The following is a 20098-nucleotide window of genomic DNA, read 5'->3' as shown; positions in this document are numbered from 1 at the left end:
GAATACGTTCAATCATGTCGGCAGATTTGCCCAGAAAATACATGCAATCATGTCGGCAGATTTGCCCAGAAAATACATGCAATCATGTCGGCAGATTTGCCCAGAAAATACATGCAATCATGTCGGCAGATTTGCCCAGAAAATACATGCAATCATGTCTGCAGATTTGCCCAGAAAATACATGCAATCATGTCGGCAGATTTGCCCAGAAAATACATGCAATCATGTCGGCAGATTTGCCCAGAAAATACATGCAATCATGTCTGCAGATTTGCCCAGAGAATACGTTCAATCATGTCGGCAGATTTGCCCAGAAAATACATGCAATCATGTCGGCAGATTTGCCCAGAAAATACATGCAATCATGTCGGCAGATTTGCCCAGAAAATACATGCAATCATGTCGGCAGATTTGCCCAGAAAATACATGCAATCATGTCGGCAGATTTGCCCAGAAAATACATGCAATCATGTCGGCAGATTTGCCCAGAAAATACATGCAATCATGTAGCAGATTTGACCAGAAAATACATGCAATCGTGTGGCAGACCTGTCCACAAAACACTTCAATCGTCAATAGTTGCCCCCAGTATAGCTAGTATAGTTGCCCCCTGTATAGCTAGTATAGTTGCCCCCTGTATAGCTAGTATATTTGCCCCCTGTATAGCTGCCCCCAGTATAGCTAGTATAGCTGCCCCCAGTATAGCTGCCCCCAGTATAGCTAGTATAGCTGCCCCCAGTATAGCTAATATAGTTGCCCCCAGTATAGCTGCCCCCAGTATAGCTCCCCCCAGTATAGCTAGTATAGCTGCCCCCAGTATAGCTGCCCCCAGTATAGCTAGTATAGCTGCCCCCCAGTATAGCTGCCCCCAGTATAGCTAGTATAGCTGCCCCCAGTATAGCTAGTATAGCTGCCCCCAGTATAGCTAGTATAGCTGCCCCCAGTATAGCTGCCCCCAGTATAGCTGCCCCCAGTATAGCTAGTTTAGTTGCCCCCAGTATAGCTAGTATAGCTGCCCCCAGTATAGCTGCCCCCAGTATAGCTGCCCCCAGTATAGCTGCCCCCCAGTATAGCTAGTTTAGCTGCCCCCAGTATAGCTAGTTTAGTTGCCCCCAGTATAGCTAGTATAGCTGCCCCCAGTATAGCTGCCCCCAGTATAGCTAGTTTAGTTGCCCCCAGTATAGCTAGTTTAGTTGCCCCCAGTATAGCCAGTACAGTTGCCCCCAGAATAGCTAGTATAGCTGCCCCCAGAATAGCTAGTATAATTGCCCCCAGAATAGCTAGTATAATTGCCCCCAGTATAGCTAGTTTAGTTGCCCCCAGTGTGAGGAAAGCCTGGAAGGAGGGGTGGCGGGGAGGGGGGCTGGACCCCCCACCTCCCTCACCTGGGTCCCCTCCTTCTGGCGCTTCCCCCTCCTAATTAGCAGCAGCGGGCAGGAGTGGCGAAGAAGACTCACTCACCTGCTCCTGGCGATTGCGGCGGCGCATAGCGTCATCCTCACGCGACGCTGGTCTCCGACTTCTCTGTTGCTCACTGTGCTTCCGCCAATCAGGAAGCACAGTGAGCGGTGGAGAAGGCGGAGACCAGCGTCATGTGACGATGACGCTATTTGCCATCGCCTGGAACGCAGGAAGGAGGTGAGTAAGTAAGTCCTCTTGCCCGCTGCTGCCAATTAGGAGGGGGAAGCGCCAGAAGGAGGGGACCCAGGTGAGGGAGGTGGGGGGTCCGGCCCCCCTCCCCGCCGCTTTCCCCGCCACCCCTCCTTTCCGTGCTGCTTCCCCCTCCTGTCCTGCACATTACACAGGCCTCTGTGGGAGGCCTGATGACACCCCCTGGGGCGCCCGACACCCGGTGCGGGGCACCCCCTGCCGCCCTATGGTAGGGACGCTACTGATGCTAACAACTGAAATTTCAGTTGGAAACCAGCCTTTCAAACTTTAAAGAGGAACTGTTGCGAAAATCTTAAAATGTAAAACACATAAAAATAAGAAGTACATTTCTTCCAGAGTAAAATGAGCCATAAAATACTTTTCTCCTATGTTGCTGTCACTTACAATAGGTAGTAGAAATCTGACATTACCGAAAGGTTTTGGGTTAGTCCATCTCTTCAATGAGGATTCTCAGTATGGCCTTTATTCTTTATAAAGACATTCCCTGAAAAAGATGTATACAAACAGGCTGGCCAGCCTTTCTGCTCACTGCACATTTTTTTGGCAGTTGGACAGAGCAACTGCCATTCACTAAGTGCTTTTAAAAATAAAGAAAACACTGAGAACCCCCCATGAGAAGATGGGCTAGTCCAAAACCTGTCAGTAACGTCAGATTTCTACTACTTACTGTAAGTGACAGCAACACAGGAGAAAAGTAATTTATGGCTCATTTTACTCTATAGAAATGTACTTCTTATTTGTATTTGTTTACATGTATGTTAAATTTTAAGATTTTTATGAGAGATCCTTTAAAACCAAACTTGAGTTTCCATGCTTTGACTGTACCGAAACCTGCAGGTAGAATATACAGAAAGCAAAACTCTGGTCTGCTCTAATCCTCAGTGAATATGGGGTTGCAGCTTTCCAATAGATTCCATAGGGACCCTTCCATCATGGCTTTTGGGTTTCTTGCATTTCAAGTGATGTATTTTAGTTAAAGGTCTTGAGGAGGACATATACCGTATGTTCTTCACAAGAGCTGGCCTGGCATAGGTTATTCGCAATGCCTGTTACCGACCTTCTTCATGATGTCATTTATTTCTGATTGTCCAAACCATATTCCCTTCCCTTCAGTACAGCACTTCAGTTGCTAGCTATACTCCTGGCTGTGCACCATGCCTTTCTTGCTCCCTTGGTTTTGAGGGTTTTCCAAAGATTTTCACCCTTACTTCATCTCCCTACAGCTAGGTAGCATCTTATATGCTCTGTACCGCTCCCACAACTACTTCAGCCAACATTTTGACATCACAATTTATATAGAATACAATATCAGAATTTTCTATAACATCAGAGCTGGTGTGTGGAGAAAGTTATCTGACCATTGCATTAAGATCTGCTGATAATAATAGTAATCTGACCATTTCATAAAGATCTGCTGATCATAATAGATCAGAGGTACCAGAACAGGATAAAATACACTAAAAACTATTTGGTGGTGGACTTGCCTCCCCACAGATGACTCGATTTTGTCAGATTCAAGTAAAAATGACTTTATTCTATACTCCTCCTTCTGACAAAATCAAGTCATCTATGGGGAATCAGGTTCATCACTACCTTCCATTTTAAAACTTTTTTTAGTGTGTTTTTTCCTGTTTTGGTGCCTCTGTTCTGTTATCGGCAAGTTTTGTCCACCCTTGGTGGAGGTGTATTGCCCCCTTTTGCTTTTGTTCTACAGAGAGCAACTTCTTAAAGCATAACTGAGCAGAGAGGAATCTGGTGACTGCCATATTTATTTCCTGTTAAATAATACCAGTTGCGTGGCAGGCCTGCTGATCTATTTGGCTGCAGTAGTGTCCAAATAACACCAGAAACAAGCATACAGCTAATCTTGTCAGAACTGATAATAATGTCAGGATTGGAACAGAACACCTGATTTGCATATGTTTGTTCCAGGGCTTATAGCTAAAAGTATTAAGGGGCCCACACACCTAACGATTTTCCCACCAATATACAGCAGATTTGATCACTGTGATCGAATCTGCTGTGAAAGCGTTGCACAAGCGCCGACAGAACGTTCGATTTCCGTCCAAAATCAATCGTTCCCGTCGATCCATCCATGCAGAAGATTTTGCTTGATCACCGGCGGGTCGGGAGTGCGTCGATAGCGGCGTTCGAATGCCCGACGACCGACGCAGTACAGCGGCAATACATTACCTGCTCCAGCCGGCGTGAGTCCCCCCCGTCTCCACTGTCTTCTTCTCCGCCTGGGCTCCAGGGCTACAGCTTCACTGAACTTCCTGTCCCGGCAGGAAGTTTAAACAGTAGACCGCCCTCTACTGTTTAAACTTCCCCGGACGTGAAGTGAAGCCAGCCGGTCCGAAACCCGGAGCGCAGAGCGGAGAAGAAGACAGCGGAGACCAGGGGGCTCGCGCTGGCCAGATCAGGTAATGTATGGAGGGGGGGGGGGGGGGGGTTGGCGGCAGCTCCACAGATTGTGATTGGTTTCATGCTGAAATCGATTCACAATCTGTTTGCAGTAAAGGCAGTCATGCGATCCCTCTCTGATCAGATTCGATCAGAGAGGGATCTATCTGTTGGTCGATCTGATGGCAAATCGACCAGTGTATGGCCACCTTTAGAGGCAGAGGATCAGCAGGATAGCCAGGAAACTGGTATTTAAAAGGAAATAAATATGGCATGTTCCATATTCTTCTCACTTCAGTTGTCCTTTAACCTAAATTGGGCCAGGTCTAAAGGTGGCCACTAACGATACAATCTGGTGAACGATCGTTTACGAATGATTATTCGAATAAACAATTGGAAGTGATCATTTGGGACCACTAATGGACAAAAATCTAACCTATTCGATCAAATTAATGGAATATATCCAATTTTTGGATATATCCCATCAATCTGATTGGATTGGTAAAGAGATTTGTGTCTGTTAGTGTTCCCAAATGATGATTTCTAATCATTTATATGAGTTGTTGTTCATAAACGATCGTTCAGCAAATTGTATAGTTAGTGGCCACCTTTAGCTCTCCACCTACCTAATCAGTGGTAGCCTTAGTGTAACCCTCACTTGTGAGTATCATTTTATGCAAAGTACTCCTTTTCACTTATCCTAACATACTACACTATTGTGAGCTCCTGATTTTCCCTTTTATCTTTCCACAAAAAACAAAGAACTGTTCTCAGAAGATAAATATAGAGAGGTCCACCCCTAAGTGCATAAGCCTATTAAAGGAAATCTGAAGTGAAAATAAACTTATGATATAATGATTTGTATGTGTAGTACAGCTAAGAAATAGAACATAAGTAGCACAGATATGAGTCTCATATTGTTTTCAAGTACAGGAAGAGTTAAGAAACTTCAGTTTGTTATCTATGCAAAAGAGCTTCTGTGATATCTACGACCCAACTTGGGTCGGCTACAGTGCTGTTTTCTGAAGCACTTATCCAGGCAGGATTTCTGGTAAGGCCACAAAGGCTTGGACCTTGGGCGGCAATTGGCCAAGGGGTGGCTGGACAAGGAAGAGGGATTGATGCAAATGGAATACAGAGGTTGAGAATAAGACAGAAATAGGTAGCTGCAGCCCAAGGGATCTGTATAAAATTACACAAGGGGCTGCTGTGCATGAATGATAGACATGGAAAAGGGGTCTGTACAGGGAATAGGAGGGGGTGCTGCACATGGAAAGGGAGCTGCAAAAAGTTGGCCTGGGGCACAAAAAGTATAAATCCGTCCTTGCACTTATCTCAACCTGTCTTTTACCATTTCTTGTTTGTTTAAAGAGGAACTCCAGTGAAAATAATGTAGTAAAAAAAGTGCTTCATTTTTTATCATAATTATGTATAAATGATTTAGTCAGTGTTTGCTCATTGTAAAATCTTTCCTCTCCCAGATTCACATTCTGACATGTATTACATGGTGACATTGTTACTGTGGGCAGGTTATGTAGCTGTTTCTAGCTGTTCTGGCTGTTACAGACAGCTGTAAACAGCCATTTCCTGTCTGTGAACATTGTTACATTGTGGCAGTTTGCCCAGAGTACCGCGGTACTCAGAGCTTCTTGTGGGAGGGGTTTCAGCACAAAATCAGTCATACAGCGCCCCCTGATGGTCTGTTTGTGAAAATCATTATATTTCTCATGTAAAAGGGGGTATCAGCTACTGATTGGGATAAAGTTCAATTCTAGGTTGGAGTTTCTCTTTAAGGTTTAGCTCTGCTCTGTTTCATAATTTAAAATACAGAGTGTAATTTGTAAACTGCAAATATTAGAGAATGATGCAATGTTATTAATATTCTATTAAAGAGACTCTGAGCACCTATGATATGTATGCCTTTAAGCATAACTACGAACATTTAAGAATGTCAGCACACTTACCAGCCACTTGTTTTATTCAAACTCCCCCTGGCATTGCCGCTATAAAATGCATGTGGCCAGACGACTTCCAACAAAGTCGTGCTACGACCCCTCTGGAGGAGCCGCTTGCAATGGCCATGCATGTAACTTCCTCTTACTGCTTCCTTCACTTGTTCAATGGGCCATGCGTGTCACTTCCTCTTCCTGTTTCATTCATTCCGGGGTGATTTTTAAATTGAAATCAAATGAAAATTAAATTATTTGGTGTAGAATGGCGATTCATGCATCAAATGAAAGAGGCGAGCACAAGCTACAGAACAGTATGCATCTTTAAGTACTTTGCAGTACTAGTCGGAGTCTCTTTAATTATCCGTACTACACATAATATTCATTATATCATAAGTTTTGTTTTTTTTCACTTCAGTGTCGCTTTAAAGAGTTTAGATATTTGTTGCACAAGAAGGCAGGAGTCGAACCCATCAAATGAAAAAGGACATAGGTCAATATTCACCGTCAATATTCATTGAAAATCCGTAGTAAATAAAGTGTTTAATAAAGTGCAGCAACTTTATTAGGACCAGGTAAAAGGGATTGTTAATCAACACCAGTATGATAACATTTTTCAAGGCTAACATAGACCACAACAACCTCTTTATCGCAAACTTAAAAAATACACATCTTCAGCCAACTCTGTTAAACAATTATAATTATGTTTGCATAGGTGTGGAACAGTAGTCACAACGTCACAAGTACCCCTGACCTGGAAGACTTTGCTTTACAAGCAATTTTAAAATGAAAATCTAACATTATAAATGCTTGTTTATGGAATATTCTATGTAAACACCTGTGTGGATATCTACAAACTATTTACTGTTGGATAAACAGGAGGATATGTTATGACATTGAAAGGCCTATTTATGAAAGAGAAAACAAGCTGTGTTCTGTTTGACATATTTACAATGTTGTTGATCCCTTTGGATGTTTTATCGATTAACGCCTTGATAAACACCATAATTTATCGGCTCTTTTTTGACGATGACTAGATTTATAACATAGTTCCCAAGTAGTAGTGCTGCGCTTACCCTTACAATAAGGCTACAGCTTACATACATATAACAATCCTTACTTCTGATGGGTCGCGCTGCTCTTAGATTACCAATCCATGCACAGTTTATCAATGTTTATATAGCAGTTGCGATCACTCCTCAATTATCCTTCAATCCACTGCAAATTCACCCCCAGGGCCCCCAAGCTGGCTGCCACCCCTGTCCCCAGATCTCTCCTCTCAACTCCACTGTGATTCCCTGCACCGTTTTTGTCAGAATAGCAACTCACCCGTCCCAGCATTCTGTTCCATCCATTTGCTCTTGTCTTCATCCTTCTTCCAGTGATGCCTTTACTCAGTGACTCAGCATATGTTATTGTGTAATGACATGCAACAAGTCATGGAGAAGAGGCAGCCAGTGGGGATGAAGATGGGGAGTACAATGGAGCAGTGCACCAAAACAAGTGAATTTCTATACCCAAAGAGGTAGCGCTCTCAGCCTTAGGGATCTTTCAGACCTATATGTGCATAAACACCTGTTCGCCACCTCATAACTTACAGCAAAATTATTCCAAGAGGCCGGCGCTCACGGTGTACATGAAATTACAATATGTTTGTAGTGATTAATCAATTTAAGGAATATTAAAACAGCCAATATAGAGTCCCTTGAACAAGTCCATAAACTAGCAATCCGAAAGTCCTTTAAGCTTCCATACAGGGCTTCAATAAGATAACCTCCTCAAGTTATACAAGACAGAGATGGCCACCACCAGCACCCTTTGTGTGCCACTCACCGAGTCCTCTGACCAGACTGGCCAAAATAAGCCTTGGGACAGTTCCCGGGTCGTCCCCCACCTCACAGATCAAATCACCAAAGTCTCCTCTCAGGGATCTCCTCTCAGGGATCCCTGAGAGGAGACTTTGGTGATTTGATCTGTGAGGTGGGGGACGACCCGGGAACTGTCCCAAGGCTTATTTTGGCCAATCTGGTCAGAGGACTCGGTGAGTGGCACACAAAGGGTGCTGGTGGTGGCCATCTCTGTCTTGTATAACTTGAGGAGGTTATCTTATTGAAGCCCTGTATGGAAGCTTAAAGGACTTTCGGATTGCTAGTTTATGGACTTGTTCAAGGGACTCTATATTGGCTGTTTTAATATTCCTTAAATTGATTAATCACTACAAACATATTGTAATTTCATGTACACCGTGAGCGCCGGCCTCTTGGAATAAATAAGTGAATTTCTATGCTGACAAAACTTTGCAGGGGCACCAGTGAGCACAGGTCAGGGAGAGACCTGGGGGGGGGGGCAACAGTACTCAGGGGCCCTGGGGCAATTGGCCCCTTTGCCTCTATGGTAGCGCCGGCCCTGAGCAAGCCACACAGGAAATTGTGTTTATTTAGGAAATTCTATTCACCACCTTGGCTATAATCAAAACTTTGCCAATATCTGTATGTGGGAGGTATAATGGTTCACCTCTTTCCAAAACAAGCAGGTAATTTGGGCGCTGGCTGCGGTTTGGTAAAATGGGTGCCGGATAGACTGTGGTTATAGAGGTACCCAGTGGGTAATTTTGGCTCTGTTGGCACCCAATAAATATCATAATTAAAAAATGGGGATAACAAAATTTTTAGAGATTATTTTTCAGATGGCCTCTTTTCTTATAATTTGGCATGATGCTGTATTATTTGGGGAGATTTTCTTATTTTAAGTTTGATTTCTTAAAGGTTGCTCATATGGGAGAAGGACCTACAGAAATAATGAGAGCTTTCCTTCCACTCTGGATCCATGTCTCACCTGCATCTGTCTAGTAAGGAGGGTTTGAAAGTTTTTTTTCTATTTTTTTTTATAAACTGTAGTTAACTCATTGCTTTTTTTATTTTGTATTCTACTTATGGTAGTTAACATTATTAGAGTTTGAATGGGCTGAGCCAGAAGGACATGTGACTGTCTGCAATGTAAAGCACATACATGCAAAAAGGGCGCCTGGAAATTTGGGTGCCAGATATAGCTGCTAGTAGAATATTGGTAACATTACCTATATTCTACTATTGGGCAGTGCTAATTCTGAGCCTACCCTCTACTGATATCTTACCCTAACCAAAGCCCCTGCCGATGCTAACTTCAACCAACTCCTACCGATTCCAAACCTAATGACCCTCCCTGTCGATGCCTAACCCTAACCACTCCCCCTCTGCTAATGCTTAACTAACCACCCCCTGCCAATGCCTAACCTCCCCCCTCCCCCCCTTGCAGTGCTTAGCATTAAAAGACCCCCTCACTGATGCTGGACCTTAAAAGACCCCGAACCAACGCCTAGCTTTAAAAGACCTCCAACTGACAAGTAACCTTAACCACGCACCCACCACCACAAACCTGCCGATACAATATATGGGATGCAACAAAAGTTTGGGGGCAACAATAGGCACCCATACAAATTATGGCTACAGTGGGAAATATGGGCACACCCACTATTTGTAGTTGCAGTTCAATATTTTGTGTATGGGCACCTGTGGCAGCACCTCCAATGTCCAAATTTCCTGCTTCCACCCAAAGCTTTGTACCCTTGCGAGATGCATATTGCCTCAGACACACTTTCAAGATTGTTTTGAGTGACATGTTGCTGACAGTAATTGTACAGACATCCTTCTGGGCTCTCTGCAAAGCAGCCTTTTCTGGCCTATGGAGAGAGAGGAAAGGATGATGAGTAGGGGTCATTCCACAGGCAGCATCTTTGGAAACTTCAGTTTTACAGGTAGGTTAATGGCGTCTAGTGAAAAATGGCGCCGGCAAAAAAATGGCGCCCCCTTCTGCCCGATATATGTTTAAAACGATATTTATCGTTTTAAAGGTTAAAATAGTGCAGAACGAAATTTATCGTTTTAAAACTGTTTTTTTTTTTTTTTTTTGGTCCTGCCTGAACGATATTTATCGTTTTAACCCCTGCTTTGCTGCCGTTTTGAAAATATCTGCCCGCCGGCTTTAATGTTTAATAGCAAAGCCCCCTTAAAAGCTAAAAACACCAAATTTGCAGGGAATGTTAAGAAGAAAATTGTGAACAAGAGGAAACATTTTTTTTTTCAAAAAGACCTTATAGTTTTTGAGAAAATCGATTTTGAATATTCTTCTTCTGACCGTGGGAAAATTAAACGCCCGCCGACTTTAGCGGTTAATAGCAAAGCCCCTTTAAATGCCAGAAACACCAAATGTGTAGGGAATGTTAAGAAAAATAGTGGGAACACGAAGAAAAAAAAATTGTTCAAAAAGACCTTATAGTTTTTGAGAAAATCGATCTTAAATCTTCAAAGGAAATGCAACTATTTAAATCGCGTACTGACTTTCCCGAGGAAACTTTTTCCGCCGACTTTAGCAGTTAATAGCAAAGTCCCCTTAAATCCTAGCAACACCAAATTTGCAGGATATGTTAAAAAGATACTGGGAAACAATATTTAAAAAAAAAAATGAAATTTTTTTTTTTTTTTTTTTTAAATTAAAATTTTTGGGTTATGTTCAGAGTGTGGGAAAAGTTTTGAAAAAAATGACGTGGGGTCCCCCCTCCCGAGCCTCTGTAACCCCTTGTCTCCCATGCAGGCTGGGATAGCCAGAATGCGGAGCCCCAGCCGACTGGGGCTTCGCACCCTGAGCTATACCAGCCCGCATGGTCCATGGTATGGGGGGGCTTCGGGGGGGAGGGGCGGCCAAGCCTTCCCCTCCCCCCCCGGAGCCCTTGTCCAATCCATGGACAAGGGGCTCTTCCCCACCTCCGGTGACCCAGGAGGAGGTGGGGGCGACGACTCCCTGGGGGGGGTTCATGGTGGTATCTGGGAGTCCCCTTTAAGAAGGGGAACCCAGATGCCTGCCCCCCTCCCAGGAGAAATGAGTATAGGGGTGCAGGAGTACCCCTTACCCATTTCCATAAAGGGTTAAATGAAATAAAAACACAACAACGAGAAAAGTCCTTTAATGTTCTAAATTAACCAGAAATACTTACCTGTACCTTTAAGAAAAAATCCCACGTCAATTAGGTCCCACGACAGTATCCTCCATCTTGCGACCTTCAGTTACATGTTGATTGAAGATCTCCGCCGCCCCGACGCCACACACGCCGCCTCCGCCGCACTCACTGCTCTTAGCTATACTTAGTATAGCTAAGAGCAAAAAACATCTTTAAATTTTAGCTCCAATGGTCCCCATTGGTTCCTTAACAGACCAATGGGGATCAGGAGGATCCCCATTGGTCGATAAGGAACCAATGGGGAGCCTTGGAGCCAAAATTTAAAGATGCTTTTTGTTCTCAGCTATACTTAGTATAGCTGAGAGTTGCGTCTATGCATCTATACAGACGCATTAGCTGTATAGACGCATAGACGCACCGCCCCTCCCCCCCAGAGCCCCCCCATACCATGGACCATGCGGGCTGGTATAGCTCAGGGTGCGAAGCCCCAGTCGGCCGGGGCTCCGCATTCTGGCTATCCCAGCCTGCATGGGAGACAAGGGGTTACAGAGGCTCGGGAGGGGGGGACCCCACGTCGTTTTTTTTTAAATTTATTTCCCACACTCAGAAGATTAAAAAAAAAAAATTGATAGCAAATTTAAAAAAAAAAAATGACGTGGGGTCCCCCCTCCCGAGCCTCTGTAACCCCTTGTCTCCCATTCAGGCTGGGATAGCCAGAATGCGGAGCCCCGGCCGACTGGGGCTTCGCACCCTGAGCTATACCAGCCCGCATGGTCCATGGTATGGGGGGGCTCCGGGGGGGAGGGGCGGCCAAGCCTCCCCCTCCCCCCCGGAGCCCCTTGTCCAATCCATGGACAAGGGGCTCTTCCCCGCCTCCCTTTCCCCAGGTGGAGGCGGGGGCGACGACTCCCTGGGGGGGGGGGGGTTCATGGTGGCATCTGGGAGTCCCCTTTAAGAAGGGGACCCCCAGATGCCCACCCCCCTCCCAGGAGAAATGAGTATAGGGGTACAAAGCACCCCTTACCCATTTCCACAAAGGGTTAAATGAAATAAAAACGCAACAACGAAAAAAGTCCTTTAATGTTTTAAATTAACCACAAATACTTACCTGTACCTTTAAGAAAAAGTGCGGCGGAGGCGGCGTGTGTGGCGTCGGGGCGGCGGAGATCTTCAATCAACATGTAACTGAAGGTCGCAAGATGGAGGATACTGTTGTGGGACCTAATTGACGTGGGATTTTTTTCTTAAAGGTACAGGTAAGTATTTCTGGTTAATTTAGAACATTAAAGACTTTTCTCGTTGTTGTGTTTTTATTTCATTTAACCCTTTATGGAAATGGGTAAGGGGTACTCCTGCACCCCTATACTAATTTCTCCTGGGAGGGGGGCAGGCATCTGGGTTCCCCTTCTTAAAGGGGACTCCCAGATGCCACCATGAACCCCCCCCAGGGAGTCGTCGCCCCCACCTCCTCCTGGGGCACCGGAGGTGGGGAAGAGCCCCTTGTCCATGGATTGGACAAGGGCTCCGGGGGGGAGGGGAAGGCTTGGCCGCCCCTCCCCCCCGAAGCCCCCCCATACCATGGACCATGCGGGCTGGTATAGCTCAGGGTGTGAAGCCCCAGTCGGCCGGGGCTCCGCATTCTGGCTATCCCAGCCTGCATGGGAGACAAGGGGTTACAGAGGCTCGGGAGGGGGGACCCCACGTCATTTTTTTTAAAACTTTTCCCACACTCTGAACATAACCCAAAAATTTTAATTTAAAAAAAAAATAAATAAAATTTTTCAATTTTTTTTTAAAAATATTGTTTCCCAGTATCTTTTTAACATATCCTGCAAATTTGGTGTTGCTAGGATTTAAGGGGACTTTGCTATTAACTGCTAAAGTCGGCGGAAAAAGTTTCCACGGGAATGTCAGTACGCGATTTAAATAGTTACATTTCCTTTGAAGATTTAAGATCGATTTTCTCAAAAACTATAAGGTCTTTTTGAACAATTTTTTTTCTTCATGTTACCACTATTTTTCTTAACATTCCCTACACATTTGGTGTTTCTGGCATTTAAAGGGGCTTTGCTATTAACCGCTAAAGTCGGCGGGCGTTTAATTTTCCCACGGTCAGAAGAAGAATATTCAAAATCGATTTTCTCAAAAACTATAAGGTCTTTTTGAAAAAAAATTTTTTCCTCTTGTTCACAATTTTCTTCTTAACATTCCCTGCAAATTTGGTGTTTTTAGCTTTTAAGGGGGCTTTGCTATTAAACATTAAATCCGGCGGGCAGATATTTTCAAAACGGCAGCAAAGCAAGGGTTAAAACGAAAATTATCGTTTGGGAGCAATACAAATATAAACGATAAATATCGTTTTTAAAGCCGGCGCCGTTTTTTAGCTGTCAAAAACGAAAAATAACTAGCGATAGTGGTTCTCTATGGGGCGCCGTTTTTTAACTACGATAACTGGCGCCATTTTTAACGGACCCGGGTTAATGACAGGGGAAAAGAGGAACCCCTGATGCAATGGCTGCAGACTGGGCTTCACAATAGGTTGTAGTCCATAAAGAATTGCAGTTAGAAAGGCTAGATGCCAAAATTCAAAGGAAGAGAAGGCCAACAAAATTGTTTAAAATTCTTTAAAACAACTAAATTAAAACAACTAAATTTACTACAACAACTAAACTACCCTAAATCAACATCAAATTAGAAATGTTATGCACATTTTCAAACATGCTTTATGGTATTCAATAGATAGAATAATTAAAATGTCATCTATTAGCCTAGAATTAGAAACATAATGTAACGGTCGGGTGACGGAGCTGTCACCACCGACCCGGGGTCCCACCTAGGGGGCGTGCGGCTCCAACGGATAGTCTGATTCGAGCCGGGTCATACACTGGGGGTCACGTACAGGTTTGGGGGATCAGGCAGGTGGATGGTCTAATGCAAGCCGGGTCATACACAGGAGGTCAAGTTCAGGTTTGGGGGATCAGGCAGGAGGATGGTCTAATGCAAGCCGGGTCATACACAGGAGGTCAAGTTTGTTATAATTTAAGTAGGCCTCAGTTATTTGGACTGAGTTAGTCAAAAAGGCTTGATGAGCAGACCTGTCCTTTAAGGGGATTTTTTCTGTAGAGAGAAAATCTGCAGTTCTGTCAGCAGAACTAGAACATACCAAGAAGCTGTTCTGAACAAGGCCGCAGGTCTCCCTGACCTGGACATGGAACAATAAACATCAGCCATGTTTTGTAAATATCCACATTCCTGCATGTATGTCAAATGCCTCATTGATTATTAATCGAGTAGGCGGGTATGATGACACCACGAGTGGGTCCACCAATAGACTGATATAGGGGGTGGCGAAGATGATGTCATATTTAACTCTTTCCTAGTCGGTATTAAATCTGGAGCGAGCAATGGAGAACTGTCTTCTGCTTCTTCCTTCTGCACTAGCTCGCAAGGCCGACTTGGACCTCTAAGCATGTTATTCCTTTCTGTAGTCTGATATAATGTATGCTGTACATAGGTAGTCTAGCTGTAACATAGAGTAGACACAAGAAGACCTGGGTATCTTCAGTAGGAAGATACTCAAGCAGCTGTAACGCAACATGGAAGTCTGCTTTGCCAGGAGATGAATGTATCTATCTGTATTCCTGTTTCCTGAATAAATAACGTAAACATTGAAGAAGCCTGAGAAAGTCTATATCTACTGTTTGCTGTGTGGAGAGTCAAGTGATCTCACAGTCTGTGAGACGATGGTGTCGAAGCAAGGTGATAAGAACAGTTTATAACAGTGGCGCTGAAACCCTTCCCTGCCTCGCAAAACAGGCAGACAGGGGCCGGGGGCCGAAGAAGAAGTTTTCAAGATATTCCACAGCAAAACAAGCGGAATAGACGCGGACTGTGAAGCTTATCAAGTTGAGACTGATAAGCTGGTGTGAGTGTGCGTTGCGTGAGCCAAGCAAGCACACGGGCTGCAATTCGTGGAAACCAGCGGCGAACCTCGTGGATGTTAAACTTTGACTGTAAGTGCACGCAGTCATAGCCAAACCGGATCGCAGGTGACTGGAAGGCTCCGAGGCCGGCTGGCAGCTGCCGCTGGAGATCGATCCGCTGAGCCAGTGTGGGTACACAGAGATGACGCTCAGTAATTCCAGGGGTCCACTCAGGTTCGTGGAGTTGCCACAAGCTGGGCGAATTGGCAGGCGTACGAAGTCCTCTGCTCAGGCAAGTTTGATTTAAGTTGTATTTGGTGTTATAACAAGGAGAGGATAATAAGTTAATGTGTACATTCTGTGTTAATTGCAGTGTGGAGGCTGCGGGCTTCTCATCTCTCCTGTGCGTGAAGGGAGGGGTGAGGAGAGGTGCAGCTCCGATGTAAATACAGAATGTGTTTTCAGAGTTTATGCGCTTTGATTGTTTCTTAGGATTCGATGTTCCTGTGTGGCAGATGTTTTGTTTTCTCTCTCTCTGGGTTTTGTTTTGTTTTTCTCTCCCTGTCCAGAGACTGGGCAGGATGATAGATAAGGGGGGGTCCCCCGCGGCAGAGGGAAACCATCAGTGTTAGTGGTGGACAGGGGAGAGAGGTAGCAGAGTAGACAGGAGAGAACAGTTGTAGAACTTAGAAGTAAGTTTTTTCTCGGTGAGCTGTTTTTTTTTCTTTTCTCTTTTTTTTCGGGGAGCTGGGTGGACAGCCCTTGTCTCTGGGTAGCTGTGTAAGTTCGCATAGTGACAGCTGAGATAATGGGTGAGGTTTTTGTTTATCTTTCCTCCGTGCGTTTCCAGTCAGAGTTGCTAACATGCTTGTAAATATCTGCATCTGTTATGTTGTTCAGCCAGCTCGTCTGTTGTTCGTCTCAGCAGTACTAGCTGTTAATATGGTTTATAGTTACGCTGCGCGCTTGAGTAGTTCTGATCTGAGTTATGGCGGAGATAAACTGCAGATGATTTGTGTAGAGAGGGAGTTTCCCAAGTCCCTGGGTGAATAATCGCAGCTGGGACGAAGTCTCCGGTCGTAGACAGTGTGTGTGGCGGAATGCTGATATTTTTTTTTCTCTTCTCTCTGCACTGTGTATAACTATGCATAAAATGTTTGGTCTGTGTGAGTTTTGTTTTCTCTCCTAAGATATAGGAACCAGAGGCTGCTAAGGGAGGAGCCATCTTAGCTGGCAGTCCAGGACTCAAAATGGCGGCAGTGGAGAGAGCCCGCCCCCGAGAGTCATGGCCCCCACACGTCATGGCAGGGGGGGAGGAGGGGCTGGGGGATCCACGTCACGTCAGGCTGTGCTCGCGGCTCCGGGCAGAGCAGCTGAAAGGAAGGGGGGTAGAAATACAGAGACATTCTCCTGTGTGTCTCGGTTTTCAAAGTATTTCCCCAGAGCTTTTCCCTGGGTCCATGGAAAGGAATGCCGGAATAGGAAGTGTTTCCCAGCTAGGTGCAGGGACACAAGTAGCAGTGCAGATCAGGAAAGTGTCTGTACTGAGTTGCTTACGGGATTATTCCTGTAAGTGGGGCACCTTAATGGGTGGTGCAGCATGAGTTCCCAATAGAGTAGAGGGGGGGACAGTGCATCAGGGGGGTGCCGGAGTTGGAAAAAAGGGAGTTGACCAATTCGGGTTTCCGTCGCCGCTTCTGCAGAGTGGTAACGTTTTTTCCGGTTTTGTCGTGGACAGGGCCAGAGCATGGACTGAGTGGTCTATGCTGGGCTGGAGCTGTTTTTTTATTGTGCGGTTTTTTTTTTCTCGTCCACTGATTGGTCAAATATGGTTTTTCCTGCTCTTATCAATTGTAGCACAAAGAACAAGGACTGACAGCAGTTCATGGGGCAATTATACAGATGATAGAATTGCCGTTTACAGAGTGACAGTGTATCAGTACGCTGTTTGCCATGTGACTACCTTCCATGTGGGCATTCAGGGATCTGCATACAGGCATGTGACGCTGGTATGCTTAGCCCTGCACCCTGTGTAGTTTAAGTGCAAAGTGCTCCTTCCTACAGGGAGGCAGCCGTTTTTTTGTGAAGTCTGGGGGTAGTGGCACGGCAAACATTGATCAGAGGGTACAACACACAGAACTTCTAGCAGAGCTGGTATCGCGATGAAGTTCTAGATAAGTAAATGCGATAATGAGTAAGAGCATTGCAGGCTCACCTGCAAAGCAGCATCAGGTGTGGCATCCGTGATCTGTGCATGCGACGGCCGCGCATGGACAGATGAGGGGGGATGTGGAGTGAGCTGCAATGGGGTGAGAGCTTCCAAAGGTGAAGTCCGCGGGAGCATATTTTAAACAGGTAAGTACTGAGGATAGTACTGAGGTAGGGGGGTGAAGTTTAACTCCAATCTACCAATAAGAGTAAACAGAGTTCATGAGAACCATAGAGCAACGAGATCAATTACGATATATGATGATCAATTTAAAGTGTACAGAGTACAAGCCGCAGGGCGAATCCCAAATCATTAATAAGAATTGATTTGTTTGTATTTCGATTTCAGGTGTTTGGCAATATGGAATTGAGACAGCTGCAGTGCTGGCAGCAAAGCTGGAGATGTCAGTCGGATAAGCGAAAGGTTCCAGATGCCAATCTAAGTTTGGAGAAACACGAGATTCCTGAAATTGGAAAGAGACTAAAACACGAGATTCCTGAAATTGGAAAGAGACTAAAAACCGAGGTTCCTGAGATCGGAAAACGTCTAAAAAAACTGTCTGAGCAAAGCATAGTGCAAATTGCTAATGTTTTTCTTTCCCAAGGTGGTGCTTTTATAATGAAGAGTACCGTGCTGATGGTGATCCTAGGTTGCCATTTCGTCCTAGGAGAACGAAGAGAGGACATTCTCATGTATAATAAGGGGTTAATGAGAATGCAAGGCCCAAGCATGTTAATGTTTGGTGACAAAGGTACTAATCCTTTCACACCTCCCTCCGCTTGGCACAGATGGACCATGCAGGGACGGAGGAAAAGGGCACTTGTGCCAGGAGAAAGCAAATTTCATGGCACAAGGTGGGTGAAAGGTCTGAAGGGTCAAGTGTGCGGGCAGTGGGAATTTAATGGCAGTGTAAATCTGCTATTGAATGCCACACTCCCAGAATCGATGCACCGATTCAAAGGTTTGTTAAAAGGTACATTGCAGTACAATGGGTACATGCAAAAGGTGGAGTGTGTGATTCGGGGGTACCTTGTCTTGGTTATGCAGAGTGAGATGGTTCCAGATTGGAGAGGAACGAGCAGGAGGCGTCAATTCTCTTACCAGAGAGACGCAGGGGACAACATCACACTCTGGAGCTACCAACAGAGAGTGCCTCTGAAACAACTATACACACGTAAAGGCTGGAAAGCCAAGGGTGGGTGGTTCTCGAAACAAGAAGTAAAAATCGAGATCAAGCCACATTTCCAGGTGACAAAGAGGGTGGGGAGAGCGGTCCCGGGGGAGGGAAAGCCCACACAGGGAACCCCATTCACACCACACGGGTCACAACAGGGGACGATATTACACAGTCCATATGCAGCAGCTTATCCTCATGATAGTTGGGTAAGTGAAGAGGTACTCTTAATCGAACGATTGCAGAGAGTACAGTCTTCCTGACCTCAGGTACATAGTGTGCCTCAGGACATAAGGGGGGAAGTGGTCCAATCAGGACAGCTGGGGACATATTTTGTCAGCGAGAGATTGGACAAGGGGAGGTATATTAATTTTTCTGGAGAAGGATCTTTTGCATGGCAGCTTCGAGATGTTTGGGTGAACAAATGTAAACGGTGCAACATTCCTTTAGGCACCGCTACTTCCTTAGTTCCCACCTCAACCCGTGTCTTACACCAGGACCTGAGAGGTCAACCTTTTTTGGTGCTAGACGGGGAGGTGAAGTAAGTAGAGTTGTCCTCATGCGGGCAATTCTTGCAGAAGTACCTGCGTTGGCCGGGGCAAGTCAAATTTAGTGAAGAAGCCTGCAGGCTCAATAACGCAGAATGCGAGGCTACCATTCAAAAGATCCACTCTGAAGCCCAACCGATAGTGCCGGTGGCGGAAGGAAAGGTTTGGTTTTTTAACATAAGTTCTAATGATACATTCAAGGTATATTCTCATAATTGTTCCGATAAGGGAGATTTTCCAAGGGGAACATATTGTGGGAGCGGAGATCCCATATAGATCCAGTCATCCAGGTTGGATGACGTTGTTTCTCAAATTGTTAAGAGAACTCTAAAGTGCAAAGTTTCACGGGTAGTTCACGTCCTGAAAGAGAACATGACATGGGACAAAGGGGAACAGGTTTTGATCCAAGACGACCACATTTTGTTACAAAGGTTAAACAAACAGTACACTAAGTTAGAGGTAAGATTTCACCATGATACAGGTGATCTTCACGAGGTAGAATACAAAAATGAGCAGGTGAGTTCCAGTCTGACCTGGTGGACAAAGGTTCCGGTGATGTTCCAGGGACACTCGGACTGGGCCTCTGCAGTTCCAAAGTTCTTTCTACACCCACTGGTCGTCTGGATGGGGATGACAACTTTAGGCATCATTATCCAGGTGAGGTTGCGTGTTAAAATTACGTAAAATAAATTAACCTGGTCCAGGGATTGGTGCCTCATAAACAATCTCCTTAACCAATAGTTTAAATTAAGGGATATACAGGGTTACGGGTATAGGTTTAGTAGTACCTGTGATGGAGCTGATTGTATAAAGGCGTTCTTTTAGAAGGCACCTGGCACTGCTCCGTTTTGTAACAACCAAACGAGTTTCACTTTTCTGTGGTCATGCAAGTTTGTGAGTGATACGTAAGTGACGCAAATGCTGAGCATGTGGTATAGAGGGACTTAGAAGTAGGGCCTCCCCAGAGAGCCTGGTTACAGGAAGACCAAGAGGTCTTGCTCTCTCTCTTCCAGGGGTAATCGCCTAGAGCACAGAAGTTGTGTGAGCACGAACATCGAAAAGTGAAATCTAAAGAAAAGAAACCAGGTACGGGTTAGGTTCAGAAGTGGGGATCTGCGGATCAAGCCTTTTTAGGGGGGATTGTTATAATTTAAGTAGGCCTCAGTTATTTGGACTGAGTTAGTCAAAAAGGCTTGATGAGCAGACCTGTCCTTTAAGGGGATTTTCT

At 45.1% G+C, this 20098-nt stretch overlaps 1 protein-coding gene across 7 annotated transcripts in view; it reads left to right on the top strand.

Moving 5' to 3' along the window:
* Positions 1 to 20098, top strand: part of VWCE (von Willebrand factor C and EGF domains) — a 448320-nt gene that overhangs the window by 143951 nt on the left and 284271 nt on the right. For all 7 annotated transcript variants that reach the window (XM_068260102.1, XM_068260103.1, XM_068260099.1 and 4 more), the window contains exon 20: positions 8789 to 8871. In XM_068260102.1, coding sequence (XP_068116203.1) covers positions 8789 to 8871 — 83 coding nt within the window. The remainder of the gene's footprint in view (positions 1 to 8788; positions 8872 to 20098) is intronic.

Source organism: Hyperolius riggenbachi, chromosome 11, assembly GCF_040937935.1.
Source record: "Hyperolius riggenbachi isolate aHypRig1 chromosome 11, aHypRig1.pri, whole genome shotgun sequence".
Taxonomy (NCBI): Eukaryota; Metazoa; Chordata; class Amphibia; order Anura; family Hyperoliidae; genus Hyperolius; species Hyperolius riggenbachi.
This window is presented reverse-complemented; position numbering and strand designations above follow the sequence as displayed.